At 35.5% G+C, this 17,699-nt stretch overlaps 2 protein-coding genes across 2 annotated transcripts; one reads left to right on the top strand and one right to left on the bottom strand.

Annotated features, from left to right (window-relative positions):
* Positions 1-5,421: 5,421 nt before the first annotated feature.
* LOC132056487 (uncharacterized) lies at positions 5,422-8,608 on the top strand. The gene is made up of 2 exons (XM_059448710.1): positions 5,422-5,978; positions 8,272-8,608. Exons 1-2 carry the CDS (start codon positions 5,572-5,574, stop codon positions 8,375-8,377), a joined length of 513 nt encoding a protein of 170 aa, XP_059304693.1. The 5' UTR covers positions 5,422-5,571; the 3' UTR covers positions 8,378-8,608.
* Positions 8,609-10,367: 1,759 nt separating this feature from the next.
* On the bottom strand, positions 10,368-17,322 carry LOC132056483 (ABC transporter C family member 10-like). Its single transcript, XM_059448705.1, has 12 exons — positions 17,041-17,322; positions 14,393-16,464; positions 13,941-14,261; positions 13,776-13,862; positions 13,056-13,643; positions 12,790-12,954; positions 12,166-12,460; positions 11,834-12,048; positions 11,456-11,761; positions 11,261-11,324; positions 10,949-11,188; positions 10,368-10,859 (listed from the first exon to the last, which is right to left on the bottom strand). Exons 2-12 carry the CDS (start codon positions 16,439-16,441, stop codon positions 10,747-10,749), a joined length of 4,443 nt encoding a protein of 1,480 aa, XP_059304688.1. The 5' UTR covers positions 16,442-16,464; positions 17,041-17,322; the 3' UTR covers positions 10,368-10,746.
* Between the last annotated feature and the right edge of the window lie 377 nt (positions 17,323-17,699).

Raw genomic sequence — 17,699 nt, 5'->3', positions numbered from 1 at the left:
CAAGAGCTAAGCTATTTAGGACATCTTTCAGACCATTCAATACTTCTATTTAGGACATATATAAATCTCATTTAACGTGTGCGCTTTATGCCAATTATAAATTTTGGTAAAATTCTACTCTCCATCCCAATTAATATGAAAACTTTGACTAGATTAAATTTGCGGTATAAAATAAATTATAAGATATATGTATGACTATAAATCATCTTATTAATAGCGAAATGAAAATTTTAAAATCAAATTACTCCCTCCGGTTCAAAATAAGTGTTCACTTAGCCTTTAGCATACACTTTAAGAAAATACTAACTCCTAGCTTGAAATTTATTAACAAATTATTCCAAGTAGTTGCTATATTCTAAAAAGATAAGTACATTATTTTCAACGGAATAGGTGAATGGGACAATAATAAGAGTTATATATATTTGTAATTTAATTCTAGAAAGAAAAAAATCTTTATTAAAAAAAAAAAAAAACTCACTGAAATATTACCTAAGAGGGTTATCATTCCAATTCAATATGTGGAGGGGTATCGTTTCCCAAACCTTAAATGTTAGGGGGGTAAAGTAGGATTAACTCTTAAAGGTGTGTTCGATATGAACAATTTTTTATGTTCGTTTGGTTAAAAATTTTGAAAAAAAAAATTCTTTAGGAAAACAAGTTCCTTAAAAAATGGGAAAATAACTTCCCTAATCAAAGTAGAGAAAAGGAAGTCCATAATTGATATTTTACCAACCATCCTACCACCACGCAACCCACACCCGAACCACCAAACCCCAATAACTCCCACAACCCCACGCACCTCCCTCACCCACCACAACCCACCCATGCCTCCACCCCCCACCCCCCAAAAAAAAAAAAACTAAAGTTTTTTAATTTTTTTTTTTTGGTTTTCTACACCACCCATCCCCCCCCACCCCCGTTCTCCTGGAAGCTCCACCCCCTAAAAAAATATTATCTATTTTTTTCTTAAAAAAAGTTTTAAAAAGTTTTTTTTTTTTTTTTTTTCGTTTTTTACACCACTCAACGCCACAATACCCGTCCCCCGCCCCACCACCACCCTAAAAAAAAAAGTTTTTTTTTTTTTTTCTTATTTTGGTTTTCTACAATACCCCCCCCACCCCCACCCACCCCTTTCAAAAAAAGTAATTTGTTTTTAAAAAAAAAAGTTTTGAAACGCTTTTTTTTTATTTTGGCTTCCTACGCCGCCGCCCCAACACCCCACCACCCCGCCAAAAAAAGTATTTTTTCTTTAAAAAAAAGGTTTTGAAAAGCTTTTTTTTTATTTTGATTTTCTACGCCAACCCCCCTCCCCCCGTCCAGCCCCACCACCCTCTCCAAAAGAATTAATATTTTTAAAAAAGTTTTCAAAAAATTATTTTCTACACCCACCCCCTACCCTCCCAAATTTTCTACTTCATATTTAGTTTACCTTTATAAAAATGAAAAATTTATGTGGTTAAATTTGGTGTGGGGTGGGTAGTGGGTGGTGGTGAGGGATAGTGGGTGGTAGTGGGATGAATAAAAAAAAAATTCTTATTTTTTTAAAATAAAATATATGAAATAAAAAAATTAGAAGGGGGTAGGAGGGTTGGATAGAGCGGTGGTGTGGGGTAGGGGTGGGTGGTGGTGTGAGGTAAGGTGGGTGAAGATTAAGTCGTTGGGTGGGGGTGGGATTTGATTGGGGGGTGGGTGCTTGGCGTGGGTAGTGGAGGTGAGGTGCATATGGGGATTGGTGTGGTAGGGTTGGGGGTGGGGTTGGTGGGGCATGAGTGGTATTTTCCTAAAGTATTATTTACCAATCAACCGAACATGAAAAAAAAATTATCATGTGGCTTTAGAAAAGTATGTCTACTAAAAAAAAAATGAGTGAACCTTTTTTTATGGAAAAGGGTCATATTAACCCCTGTACTCTTCAAAAAAGGTTACATTTGCCCTTTATTATACTTTTTTGATATATTTACCCTTATCATTCTATTTTGAGATCATATTTACCCCTGAACCGTTAAGTCCTCTTGTCCTCACCTTATTATCCTATGTGGCGCTTACGTGGATATTATTGTCTCCCAACTTAAATTTATCAAATCAAATCCAGCCCAAAATAAAACCTCGGAGATGGTCAACGGCGGCGAACACGGTTCTCCGGTGGATATTTTTCCCATTATTAATAATCTTTTGGGTTGCAGCTTGCAATTAAACATTTGCCCCTTCTTATTTATTCTTGTCTGAAACAATATAACCTAGTGGATCCCCAAAGAGCTTCACAAGGTTTCCAACTGTTGTGAGCAATCGGATCGAAGGAGGAGGCCGATTCCTTTCTAGAAAATATTACTCAAATAAGGAGATATTGTTGGTACATGGACAGAGACAAATAGATGTTCGGAAATTATGAGCAGCAACCTCACCATTAATCTAAAGCCTTGAACTGAAAATTAATCGATGATTGGAAAACAAACCCAATGAGAACCTTTTTGATTGGTCAATCCCTTCCCATTTCGACAATGTGTAACAATTGTAGTTTGGATAATTTCAAGGCTAGCTGGGTTGTATTAGTTTTTTTTAATTTGGGAGGGGGGTGATGACTTTAGATTGTGGTTAATGGTGGCGGAGCTGTACGGTGGTTTAATGGTGTTTCTACTCTCACCGGAAAATCAAGAAAAAATGAATTTGAGCAATGGGTGTTGGTCCACTTCGTCGGCGGTGAGCTCAAGTTGGTCGGTTTTATTTTAGATTGGGTCGGATGTAATTTGGTAGATTTAAATTAGGAGAAAATAATATCCACTTAGGTGCTACATAGGATAATAAGATGGGAAAAAGGGTATTTAATGGTTCAGCGGTAAATATAACCCCAAAGTATGATGGTAAAAATAAATATGTTAAAAAAGTACAACGAAAGGCAAACATAACCCTTTTTAAAGAGTATTGGTGCAAATATGACTTTTTCTTTTAAAGTCATGTGCTATTTTTTAATTAAAAAATAAATTAAATTATCCTTTAAAAAAATTTCATCAACAAAAAGAGTATATTTATATTATTTTATAATGAAAACGGTATATTACAAAATTTTTATAATAGGGATATATTTACTCTAAATCGCAAAATTAAAAGGTACACCTTTTCTCTTGAAAAAAATTCTCCACGTGATACAGAAATACACTATAGTTCATTCCTTCAATCAATTTTGGACTTTACGCCTCCTTGTATGCTTGACTTGTGGTTTGTGGATATTTGGACCATGAATAACATAATACTCCCTCCATTTTAATTTATATGAACCCATTTAATTGGGCATGATATTTAAGAAAGAGGGAAAACTTTTGAAACTTGTGATTCAAAATAAGCCTTGAAAATTTGTGTGGCTGTAAATCATTCATAAAGTGAATTTGTTTCCAAATTAGGAAAGAGATCATTCATTTTGGCACGGACTAAAAAGGAAATAGGTTCAAACAAATTGAAACAGAGGGAGTATATAAATCTGACACTAAGGTAAGGGGTCGTTTGGTACGTGGGATTGAGTGAAATATTCCGAAATATTTGGGTAAATTTATACTGTCAACCAAACACAGTATAAATTTGATCCCAATCCCCAGACTTAATCATGGACATCTCATCCCATCAAATTTTGTATTATTTTATCCCATCTCTAAGGTGGGATAAATTAGTCCTATGGTTATAATTCCGAGACTATAGTCCTAGGATAATTTAGTCCGCGAACCAAACGACCCATAAGTAAATGAAGAATAAAAATGGCTCTTACGCGAAATTTCCTTAAGCCTTAGTTGAATATATGTTCATAAGGTAATGATCGTCCAAAATCAAATCAATATAAGACTCCGATAAATGGAAAAAAAAAAAAAAACTTTAGGATTAATAGACTTGTCAAAAGATAAGATATAACAAATCAATTAATTTGTAGATTTGGTAGAAAACTAATTTGAATTAAATGGAGTAGTTACTTATTCATTTAGGTTTAAGTTTAGATTTAGCGAATTCTTGATTTATCGTTTAGTAAAAAGAAATAACTTAAATAGTACTTCCTTCGTCCCAATTAAGTGTTTTGCTTTCCTTTTTGATTTGTCCTAAAAAGAGTGTCTCTTTCTATATTTAGTAAGTTGGCAATTCAACTATCCTATATTCAAAGGACATTTTAGTACATTACACACATTTTTAATTTAAGACCACAAGATTCAAAAGTCTCATTTCATTCCTTACACTTGTACCTAATCAAGCTAAAACACTTACCCCCTGTTTGGATGGTGGTTTCCCATGGTTCATTAATGTATGGTTTTGTATGAAACCATATTTGTTTCCATTGTTCTTAAAATTTTGTGGTATAATATTGTAAACCCGTGGTTCATCCCATGGTTATATAACCATGAAAAGTCCCAATTTTTGTAACGACGGATTTAGTGATTTTTCCGTGGTTACATATTTCATTTCTCCAATATACCCCACCCTCCATCATCCACCCCACGCTACCACTCACCCCACTCCCACCCTCTACCATTCACCCTACCACTCACCCCCACCCTTATCCCACAACCACCCATGTCACCCCACATACCCCTCCACCACCCACTGCTCCACACCACCACCCAACCCCACTCTACCACCCACTGCCCCCATCCACATCCCATAACCACCCACTACCCCTTACCATCACTACCCCCACTCTCATCCCACCCACCCCTCCACCACCCCCACTCACTACCTACTTATTTTTTAAAGTTCCTATTTTATTCTCTACCTGAGTTTTATTAATATATATAAACTAATTTCTAATTAAGAGTTAAGGGTATTTCAGTAAACTTACAAGTTATTATACGACTATACAAAACCAAACAATACAAATGTTATTAAACCATAACAAACGATACAAATTCCTATCCAACATTGTGTTCATTAATACAAGACAATACGTATAACACCATACCGTACCATACCATACTGTACATTAATGAACCACGGGAAACAACCATCCAAACAGAGGGTTAAATTGGGACGGAGGGAGTATACGAAATGAATGTAATACTCATATAATTGGTCAGTATTAATTGATATTCAAAAACAAAATTGTCATTATTTCAAATTCTTAAATTTATAAAATTGTATCAAAATATAACTTAGAGCCCGTTTGGATTGGCTTATAAGCTGTTTTCAGCTTTTTTGAGTGTTTGGGTACAGCTACTTTAAAGTCATTTTTGTGCTTAAAATAAGCTCAAAAAAATAATTGACCCATTTAAATTTTATCTATCTAAAAGTTGTTATAAAACAAAACAAATAAGCAAAAAAATAAGTTGACTACCCCAACTTATTTTTTTTCACTTTAAAAAACTATAAAAATTTTTATAAGCCAATCCAAACGGGCTCTTACTCATTAAACAATGTCAAATATTGATGAAAAACGAAATAATGTCAAATAGTATTTCATAATAAAAAAAATTGATGGTCGAGTTTGGGGTGAAAAGGGCAAAAAACGACGGCGTTGATATCCTATCTTCTTCTTCGGGAGCTTTGTTGGGACACTGAAACGTGAAATTCAGTACCTTAACCCACATCCCAACCAGAACACAAATGTCGACAATTTCTGCAACATTTCTTAGCACATACAAATTATTATCATTATCATCTATAGTTTCTCCACCACCTCCAACTTTCGCAAAATTCTTTCATCCAAGTCCTTTACTTTTCCCCAAATTCCATTCACGTCCCTATACTCTTACTTCATCTTCACCCTTAAGGACAACAGTGGCATGTTCAAAATCTTCAGAAGAAGCAGAAGTATCTGAGACACTTGATGAATGGCTTGAGAAATTACCAGATAAGAAGAAGCCTTTGTATTCTCATAGTCTGCCTTGTATAGAAGCTTGGTTGAGGAGTTTGGGGTTTTATCAGAGTAGAGATGATAGAGCACTTTGGTTTGTTGAGAACACTGATTGGCAGGCTCAGTTGTCACTGGATATTACTGAACTTTATATAAGGTTAGTCTTTGTTACTACTAGTACTACTGTTTTGATGAAGAGTTGTGATAAAGATCGTATTTTTAATGGGTCTTGTTTGGTTAAGTTTACAACTTGTTTGGATGATTGTTACATATAGTCTTCGTAATGTATCTGTATTGTTTTGATGAATATAATGTTTGGATAGATTGTATCGTTTTTCGTCACTTTATGCTATACATCAGCAATCTAAAGAATGAACGTACAATGTTATAATGATAAGTAGGGTACAGGGTAGAGTAATTAAATAATCAGCTTAGGCAAAATGAAATGTGATTGAGATGGGCGTAATGAAAGAAGAATGTGAATGGAGGATTCATGTAGCTGACCCAATTAAGGCTTCGTTAATTAAGTGATTGATATTAATGTTTTGTGATTCTAGGGTACTGTAACAAGAAACAGATTATGGTGTGAAATTCAGGACTGAGGTTAACTTGAAAAAGCACCAACTATTGATTGGGTTTGGGTGTTATCAATGGGGTCAGTTGTTTTCTTAGCCATTGGCATGTGCTGCATGTGATTATAATTGGAGATTGAAGAGGTTAAGCCTACTTAGATTTGGTTTTACCAAGAAGGGTTGTGTGGTTGATTAATGTTAAGAAAATTCCATATACATGCTATGTTGTTTGAATTGCATTCTGCTGTTGAAAGGTAAAGGTAATATTTTATAGAGGATCAGGTTAGACAGATCCACCAGCAACATTAGGTTTTTGTGACTTTTTTTAACCTAGTGGCAGGAGAATTCTTTTACTGGCTATAATAATCAAATACTGGAGTTCTTATTGTAACAATGTTTAACTTTGTGAAGTTAAGATCCTATGTAGTTAGCATGTTCCCTGCTGTCTTTTCTTGACTTTGTGTTTTCAAGATGTTCATGATAAGAAGTTTGGCCTCCAAGGTTGTGGCATGACAGCCAATTAAGTGGGTGAAAATCATGGGAGACCAGGGTTCAAATCCAAGTAGAGATTTCTTCCCATCTAAGCTTACTCGGTACCTTTGCTGGTGGAAGATAGAAGGTACCTAGTGGAATAGTTGAGGTGCGCAACCTGGCTGGACACCACTGTTATCAACGAAAATGATAAGAGGATTTTGGAGAAGTTGATTGGTTACTGTCTATGTTTCTGTGTTCAGAAACCTAATTTAAGTTTGATTGATATCTATTGTTGTGTGTTGTGCCTTTCTTCTGGTGAGTGGAAGTAATTTTTTTTTTTTATTTTTTTTTGATGCTATATTGATTACATGTGTGATTCCATCTTAGCAAGGAAAACTCACGATTGCAGCCTTAAGTTAAGTCTGGTGGATATCTCACTTCATGAAATAAAGAAGTCCGGTGGATATCTCTTTGTGGGCTGATGAATAGAATGGTGAAATTTGATATATAGGTCTTGGAATTATTAACCTGTGTCTCTATGTATAAGGAAGTCAAACTTCTAAGAATTTAGAAAGACTTCTATTTTATAAGTGACCCAGATTGGTACTTAATTCACAAGTTCTAGAATTAAGTTCTCAAGGTTCACTGGAAAAGTTTGCACTGTTCTTGTAGTTGAACTCTTTTTCTTTTTGTAGTTTGGGTTCTAATTTTCCTTCTAAGCAATTTGTTTATTCAAATCATCAGCGTGTAGATTCAGGCATAGAGAAATTTTAATTACTCGATCACACTCGGTACTGAAAACCCTTCTAAAACACTATCAGTCGTGAATGTGACAATAGGATGTTTGTCTCATTCTTTTTCCTTTTGGGTATATTGTAGGCGTTGATTAGTCTATCAAAACTTGCTAGCACTTCTTAATGTTTTATATTTATGTTGTGGTGTATGATAGTTTAATTAAAAAAAAAAAAAAAAACCAGAACTCCATGCATATTCTTTTCAAAAGAGAAACTGAATTAGTTAGCAGCATAACAATAACAACAACATACCCAGTGAAACCCCACAAAGTGGGGTTAGCAGCATAATGACTAACATTGAACGTGGATAATTACAGATATTATCCGATGTATGTCTTTACTTATAGAAGAGCTTGGCCATCAGAATGTTTCATCCTTTTGAGAGAAAAAACTCTCTTTTGATGCAAACCATAGTATGAGAAATGTTGAAATTAATACGATGCCTCCTCACAGTCACACTGCGATCGATAATTACTAGATCATACCAAACTCTTTGATAAAGAATTTGTAATTGCTCTATCGTGGTAAATTTAATTGCATTGTTCAAAGAATATTGCATCGCCTGTTTAAACTTTGATCTAATACAATCTGAATGTTTCTTGAAATACAGGTATCTAAAGAGCGGACCTGGAAATCTTGAGAAAGATGTAGAAAGAAGATTCAGCTATGCACTGAGTAGGGAAGATATTGAAAATGCCATACTTGGAGGTCCATAAGGACAACCATTTTATATGCATATGTTAGTTAGCCTCAGCTCTTCCATCTGAATCCCAAGCAACTCTAATGACTAATGTTTCCCAAAAACTCATATAGATACACATACAGTGGGATCTGAATTCTTTTAGGAGGGATTTGTAGAGACATATTGTGGGATTGGATCAAGTTTAAAGTTTCATAATGATTTATGGGAAACATTGTTCACTTTCATAATGATGCTCATCCACTTCTATTGTTGTTTGCCGTTCAGTATAAAAACTGATAAGAGCCAGGACTTTTTTTTTTCCTTTTATGATCATTTTTGGCACACTCATCCAAATTGGTTGACAAGTAACTGGTTCTATATAGGGTGTAGTATATATCTGGTTGTAACCTCAAATGTTCGATTTGCCTCCATTTGAGGAGAAAGAGAAAACCTTTAGCACAAAATTTTAAGGGCCTGTTTGGAAAGCCACCTGGTAATTGGAATTGGAGTAATTACTAGGGTAGTAATTACACAGTACTTTAATTGCAACGACCTGTTTGTTTGTCATAACGTAATTATAGTGTAATTACAAGGGTATTGTTTGGTTGCACAAGTGTAATTATACAATTAGTTTAATTTAAAAATAAAATTTAATTATAAAAAATTTAAAATTAATATTTAAAAAATATTTGCCTTTATAAATGATATTAAATTAGTTATTTAATTACACATTGTTTCTTGATAATATATTAATTAATAATCATATATTTGTAACTAATATTGTAAAAATTAATTGATATATATTTTTCAAATTAATAATATTTAATTTTAATTAATTATAAAACTTAAAAGAAGACTTTTTTTGTGAGAATGTCATGGATTGGATGTTTGAAAAAAAATTATAAATATAATGCCATAACATTATTCATATGTTTGACACAAAAAATTCATCAAACGTAAGTGAAAAATAAACAACATACAATGTGAAAGCAAATAACTTAAAATTGAAAATATAACCTAAATTCAAAATCCAAAAGAAAGTTTGACATAGTACTCTTATATCAAATTTCAACATTACTTAACTAAGTTCCAATGTAACTTAAGTAAATAATTCAAAAGAAAGGGAAAATATAAGTCTGTAACCTCATTCACAACGAAATTCTACTTTAATAACGTCACTTATTATATGTCAAGTTTGTTAATGACTCATTTTTTCAAATATTAAGAGGTGTAGTTTGAAAAATTAGAATAATAACACGGTTATGCTAAATGAATAAAAAAAAATACGAAAGAATTACATGAAACCACAAGAAGTAAAGGTTGGGAATGAGAAGAAAGAAAATGAAAAATAAATAATATAAAAAGAAAAATACATTTTAAAAAATAAAAATAATTAAAAAGTAGAAATAAAAATAAATTAAAAATCAAAAGAAATTAAAATAATAGAAATAAAAAATAAAAAAAATTTAAAATAAACAAAAAGAAACAAACTAAAAAGTAACACTGTAATTATAGGGTGTAATTACACCCAATTCTCAACCCCCCTTGAGAATTGGAGAGTGTAATTACACCCTTTCAATTACACTCAATTCTCACCTAATCGTAATTACTTGGTCAAACAAACAGGCCAAACTGTGTAATTACACCCAATTCCAATTACCTGAGTGGCTTTCCGAACAGGCCCTAAATGTTTTTTGTCGCCTAGTATTACTAGTTCTATCACAAGGGGTCATCTTTGTTTCGTTATTTATTAAATTGCAACCCTGGTCTATGGAATTGCTTGCTTCATCCTTAATGGTGACAGAGAAATACTAAGGCTCATTAGTTGACAATAGTTAACATAACTGTGCGTCTATGGAAATACTATGACATTGCTTGCTTCATCCTTAATAGTGACAGAGAAATACCAAGGCTCATTAGTTGACAATAGTTAACATAACTGTGTGCCTGTGTGATGACATTCCGAGAATTCTTTATTGGGGAAGGAACCATAAGATGATATTGTGCATCAATAACACCACAAGTGAGGTTTGAGAAGGTGGCGAAGAACTTATAATGATGGAAGATATACATGTAAGTGTACATCCATGAAGAACGCGTACAAAATCAAGAAGACTTGTATAAGCTACAGATCATGCTCGTTACCTACTGAGCTATCCAGGCTATACAATAGAATTTGGAGCACTAGTTACTTCTTCTCTTGCTCAGTGAATGCCCCAAACATTGATTTATGCTATTCCAGGCTACTAGTCTTTGATTATATTCACATGCTCATGTAAAACAGATCGACATTGAGCTCAGCACTGTCCTAATGGTGCCTCGTTGGGGCATCAAATGCAGTTGCAACTACATGGGCAGCAAGTGTTGGGCCAAAAAAGATATTTCAAATACGCAGTTAGCTCTTCAATGAGATTCTGCTGACTGATAATGAGACCAATACTCCTTCACAAGCTGCCCAAAGAGCGAACCTTCCTTCTTCATCAACTTCATCGGTTCATCATACTCCACTAGTTTTCCTGTGTTCACAGCCAAAGTTAAGGTCATTAGAGCTGAAACAATCTGGGAAATATGTGGTCGTGTTTAAAAGTAAATAAACAGGACTTACCATCACTAATGGCGAGAACCATTGTACAATCCATTACTGTGGGTATCCTATGGGCTACCGTAATTACAGTACTGTTAGCAAATTCTGTCCTGATAGTTTTCTGCAATATCATATCAGTGTTATTGTCGATAGATGCAGTTGCTTCGTCAAGCACCAAAATCTTAGCTTTCCTCAAAAGTGCACGTCCCAAACAGAACAATTGTCGCTGCCCCATGCTCCAGTTTGATCCGTCTTCTACAACTGAAATGACACTACCATTATTAATAGAGTCCAATTGGATAAAACAACCAGATGTGTTACTAGAAAACTTACCCATTGAGTCAAGCCCCTTCTCTTTTTCCTCGACTGGCTCTTTTAGCTGACACTTCCTAAGGACCTTTTTCAAATAAAGATGTGAATGAAGCCAAGAAATCAGAAGATCGCTTTTGGTGCAATGCACATTCTGCGTCAAATTTAAAAAAAAATAAAAAATAATGACCCGATACATAATAAGTAAATGCAAACTACCTCCCATATTTCCTCATCAGTATGCTGACATAAGGGATCCAAGTTGTATCTTACTGTTCCATTGAATAGTGTAGGGTCCTGAGGTATAATCCCAAAACGGGACCTTAAATCGTGAAGACCAATTTTAGAAATATCAATTCCATCTACCAAAATCCTTCCACCTACTGGCTCCACTAATCGGAATAGTGCACCGATGAGTGTAGTCTTGCCACTGCCAGTCCGGCCAACAATACCAATTTTATGGCCCCCTTCAAATGTACAGCTGATCCCCCTAAGAACAAGCGGGGAATCTTCCCTATATCTGATCTGTTGGATAACACTGATCAGTATCATGAACATTCTGAATATAAGAAATTAGGGTGGTGAGACCAAGTTTACCTGCAAATCTTGAATTTCAACTTTACCCCTTGTTGGCCAATTGACTGGTGGACGGTTCTCTTTAACAATCTCAGGCGCTTCACTTGGAACGTGCATATACTGGTTAAGTCTTTCTACAGAAATTATGTAATTTGCTAGTGTGCACTGGTTGTTAATGGAGAAAACAAGGGACATGTTTAAGGAAAGACCATAGGACAAAGCCATCCCAATAAATCCTGCAAAAGAATGAGGCTGTTATCAGAAAATATTTTTGCGTTTGACATTAGGCGGAAAGTGAAGAAACAATAATATTCTTTATCTAGTCTCAATATTAACTTTAGTTCATGGCATACCTGAGCTGAAAGTCCCAGTAGGAAGCAAAACCATGCAGAGTGCTGAAGTTGCAAGAACAGTTGCACTAATAGTTTCCAATCGTTGAATCAACCACTCATTTGCTGCAAAATTGTGGAAGAAAGGACTGGCATTTATATCAATTAGCTCAAAAGTCTTGATGAAAAATCTATCTTCCTCTTTGAATGCCCTTATAGTCACAGCTCCAGCAATAGATTCAGCAAGATGGTTGGCCACAAATGATTTGGTAGTACCATTTATCCGCATCAACTCTTTGGCAGATGCATAGTAGTATTTCTGCCAAGAGTAAGAGATAAAGTTTGCAATCTCAGTTTATCAGTTACTGCTGCCGCATTAGAGGATAGTGTTGCAGAAAATTAAAACTTTTAAAATCCACCAGCCATTGCTAGAGAACCTCCAGAGTATCATATATCCATACCATTCAGTTTGGAGACAGAGCATAAACGAAAATGAAGAGTTTAAGTGTGTTTAACTGCAATAAATCCTCTCCTACTTCCATACAGGAACCCCATGGGCGGAGACATGAATTCAAAAATAGTGATTGAGAGAGTGTACGTGCAGTGGTGTATAAAGGATTTTGAAAAAATAAAACAGCGAACTCTTACCTGCAACTGAATCGCCAAATAAACCATTGGGATGGAGATAACCAGAACTTGCCAAGTCACAACAGCTAGCACCATAAGATTAGAATAGAAGTTTATGGTAGCTCCAAAAGCAAAAATCAAGTTGAATGGAATATCAAGATCAACTATACTCAAATCTGCTGACACCTGCATCCACGGGGTTGGGGTAGCAAAAATGGTTAGGTCCATATACATCCTTAAATATCCCCATTATAGCTTGTTTCAATGTTCATGTTTGAGATGCTTACCCGGCTTAGTATCCTCCCCAAAGGTGTAGAGTCATAAAATGACATAGGAGCACAAAAAAGAGAATTTAATAGCTGCGAGAACAAGGACTTTGATGATTGCAAACCCAAAAAAACCGTTGATAGGGATCTAGAGAGCAAAAACAGCGTTGAAACAACCCCAATTACCAAGTAAACTACAATCAGTCTCAGAGTGCTAACTTGGGGATTATCAACATTTGCAGCCATCCAGGAGTTCTGAGTTACCTGACCAATCACAAATGTTATGTGCGAGAGGATAGCAATGACAAAGAATAAGTACCCTTTGTTCTGATTTAGATACTGAACATAAGGCGTAAATCCAGTGTCTCCGACTTCTCTCTCTTCTAGCTTAATCAACTGATCACCTACAGGGACTATAGATTTCTTTCCAGTATCAGTCTTACGAATTTCTCTTGTATGCGATTCCTGCCTTGATGATAAATTAACCTCTGCAACCCTTTCTGAACCAGCAGTCTCTTTGTGTGCATCAACCAAGTCCTGGAATTCTTTGCTTGAGGCCAATAACTCATGATAAGGAGCTGCATGTAAAATTTCTCCATCTGACATTAACTGTGAATAAAAGTTGACACATATAAGTCCAACTATTCAGTTCAAATGATTTATGAGACTTGTACAGAAAAAATATCAGGAGTTCAAGAGTTTACTAAGTCGTATTAGAAAAAAAAGTTTATCAAGACTAACCAGAACCATATCAAAAGCAGGAAGAAAATCAACTTGGTGGGTCACAAGTAAGACTGTCTTCGCTGAGAGAGCTTCCATGACGTATTCCTGCAAGATATCAATTCAGGTTTGAGCTTGCAAATAATAAGAAATGATATCAAACACAGTATGAACAGAATTTCTCACATTGAATAGGCTACTAGCAGTATGGGCATCTACAGCACTGAACGGATCATCCAAGAGATATATATCAGCATTCTGATACAGTGCACGAGCAAGTTGAATGCGCTGCTTTTGACCACCACTAAGATTAACTCCTCTTTCACCTATTTCAGTGAGATCACCATATGGTAGCAACTCAAGATCTTTTAACAATGAACACTTCTCCAAAGTTTGCTGGTATCTCTGGCTATCCAGTGGAGAACCGAACAAAATATTTTCTCGTATTGACCCCGTCTGAATCCATGCTGACTGAGAGACATAGGCGATTGTTCCATAAACTTGAACCTGCAGAACACAAAGAATCTATAGATTTTTTCCAAAGTAAAATTATGAATGTGCCTACAATAAAAATTTCAAGAACCTGCTTGTCATTTCCTACCTAGCAAGAAATATAGTAACTAACCAAAATAACTTACAGTTCCGTGGATACTTGGAACCTCTCCAAGAATTGTTGCCAGGAGAGTTGACTTTCCTGAGCCCACCTCCCCACATATAGCAATCTTCTGACCGCGTCTAACCTCCAAATTAATGTTTCTCAGAGTAGGTCGAGGTGGATTTTCTTCCCATGAGAGATTAGCTGATTTCATAAGTATGGCATGATCTGTAAATCCGAAGTTGTGCTTCTGCCTAACATTTGCATTTTCCAGCTCGGGGGCCTCAAGGAACTTGACTATCCTTGCAAAGGAAACCTTGGCTTGAATCACCACACCAATAACGTCAGGAATGGTTCTTATTGGATCCTGAACCAGGCGTAAAGTCGCTACAAAGGTGAAAACATTGCTTGCATATAGTGGAACACCTAGGAAATAACAGGCCCCAAATGTTGCAGCAGACACCAAAACAGGTGATGACCAGAAAAGGAAGCTATTATATGCCTTGCGTGACTGAACAGCTGATAACCATTTCTCTTCTACTCTCCTCAAATTTTCAATGACACTCTTAAAATGAGTTTCCCATGCATATAATTTCAGAACTTTCATATTCACAAGGGCCTCTGAGATAGCCTTGAGCCTATCATCTTGTGCAACCATTAGCTTGGACTGGAATTTATGTTGCAACTTTGCAAGCGGAGTATTGCACAGCACGGTGAGTATAATCACTACCAAGGATGCAATAGTTGCAAGTCCAACTGCACGAAAGAGAATGATAAGTGCAAAACAAAGCTGGACACTCGTTGTCCAGGTCTGATGCAGCCAAAAAGGGAACTCTCCAATTCGATAAGCATCCACCGTAACATAGTTCATGATCTCACCACTAGAATGCATCAGTTTAGCAGCTGTGGATAATCTTATTTGCTTCTTATAAATCGCTGCTGTAAGTAAAGACCTTAATTTTACACCAATAAGTCTGCACCTGAAGTACCATTGCCTTTGTGACAAGGATTCCAAGTTCTTTGATATAAAAAGCAGAATTACCAATAGAAATCCCTCATTTTTAAAAGCTGCATCTCCTTCAGCAACCTTAATGAATGCATTAAGAAGCAGAGGACCAGCAGACAGAGTAGTTATTTTCAGTAGCGCGAAGAATCCTGACACAATTAGCTCCTTCCAGTGACATAACACTATTATCTTCAAAATGGACGGCTGGGAAGAGGGATCAACTTGTTTCTGTTTGTTCAGTAGCTCCACAAACATTAAGTAACATGATTCAGCACGATCTGCCTCACGCAATTTAGGTATGTCTTCATCCTCAAGAGTTTTCTGCTTTCCCTTCTTCATCAGTGGATTCATCCACCAAAACGACATTATATTAAGAAACCCAGCTTTAGCAAAGGGAGTGACAGAGCTAGCAAAATCACTTTTACTAATTCCACTGGCAGAACCATTTAAGGGAGCATAAAGATCATTTTGATCTCTCTGTTCATCATGCTGCAGCCCCTTGTAGGTGCATAACAACAATAAACATGCTCCTATAAAGGACAATACATCTAGAGCTATCTTCATTGTTATCTCTTTATCAAGAATAGCCGCAACGAGTGACATACCAGAGAAAATTCCAGTAAAGACAAAAGCAAGAATTGACAAGAGCCTCAGAGGGGTTCTTGAAAAATGTTTTCCCCTAAGGGTTGCAGTTAAACTTACTGATAACCAGGTAATTCCATGAAACAAGATTAGTAACCACCAATGTAGTGGTAATGTACTATGGGTTTTCTTCACTTGGTCTTCAAACACCCAAATGAACAAGGACAAATACAGTATTCCCAGGAAACCATTACAAATAGCACAAGTCAACTGCAAACGTGAGAACCCCGAAAAGCGGGAAGGAATGTTGGTGTATTTTAAGGATGCCTTGGTTAATAGAGTGAATATGAAGAACAGCAGGAGTATAACATCAGAGCAAACTATCAATGCATGATTGATACACGATGATGGTTGTGTTACGGACATCCAATCAGTATTGCAAAGCTTTCCATCGTCATTCAAGCAATCTGATGCCCCGCAAAATACAGCCCAAATGTCCACCATCTCCTTCTGCCAATCTCTAAGCCCTGAAATGAAATTTCAGTCCAAAGATTCAAACTTTAATTTGTAATTCAAGTAGCAACATGGTGAAGAGACATTCCACTGGAAAAAAGAAACAGAAAAAACAATTGTATAATGAAGAATTATTGTAAGCCACAACTTCAGAATCAACAATTGCAAACAGTAGCCAAAAAGGGTCAAAAGTGAACTTGATGTACCTTAATTTGTTCTTTTTACAACATAAAAGTGTTAAAGTGATCACAGATAAAGATGATCATTAATACATCCACAGTCCACACTACTCAACTCTTTTCATGCTACACACTGAGAGAACACAAAAAATAAAAATAAAAACTGCAAGCTTGAACGGTTCCAAAAGAATAGGGAGCAGTTATTTAGTATCATGTGATATACTATAACATAACAAGACAATCACATGCTGCGAGATCCAAAACGCATTTAAGAAAGAGTAATAATTAACCAGAACAAAAAGCATATCTGTAAGCTGCTGAGTTCGCATAGGATACCAGGGAAGTTTTGGGCGGCTTACATAGTTCACATTTCAAAAAATAAATAACTTGAAGACATTAAACAGAACCAACCAGAGAAGCAGAAGGTGTACGACAAAAAGGTTACAAGTCTCGGAAATATCACCAGTGGAGAACAATATATAGTTCTTAAAATCCAGAACTAATGGTGATTGGTGACCATGTCGTTCATCATAAATTTGAGAATTAAGGCTTTTTTCTAGTTTGTAATTTATGTTAGGCAAAGCGACAGACAAGCAGTACTATAATTTAAATTCGACTATTTAATTCGACACAAGAAAACGGTGGTGTATAGTAGACAATTATGTGTGAGTCATGGAGAAATAGTACGTGTAATTTAATGTTATATAGTAAAGTAGTTATGTGATAGAGGAGTTGAATTTGCATGGCGTCAGCGCTCACGTCTAACAAGTGTTGTTGTCTTTTTCCTTCAGTTCCTTACAGAGACGTATCCGATTCACATTTCATAATGGTACCAATTTGATTGACGATTCAGATGCTAATTGCCGTTTCCACTTCCCATATTTGGCTTTTTATAGCTTTCTCTTTATACTCACTGAGTCCACATAAATATAATGACTTTCTAATTATACGATGGAATATATATAATAGTCTAATTTCTTTGTTCATTTATGAAAGGATTTTAACTTGTATATTATTCGCCGATGATCATTAGTGAAATTTCTAATTAAGAAAGGATTTTAACATATATT

Source organism: Lycium ferocissimum, chromosome 5 (genome assembly GCF_029784015.1).
Source record: "Lycium ferocissimum isolate CSIRO_LF1 chromosome 5, AGI_CSIRO_Lferr_CH_V1, whole genome shotgun sequence".
Lineage (NCBI taxonomy): Eukaryota > Viridiplantae > Streptophyta > Magnoliopsida > Solanales > Solanaceae > Lycium > Lycium ferocissimum.
The sequence above is the reverse complement of the archived record's forward strand: the minus strand, read 5'-3'. Positions and strand labels throughout refer to the sequence as shown.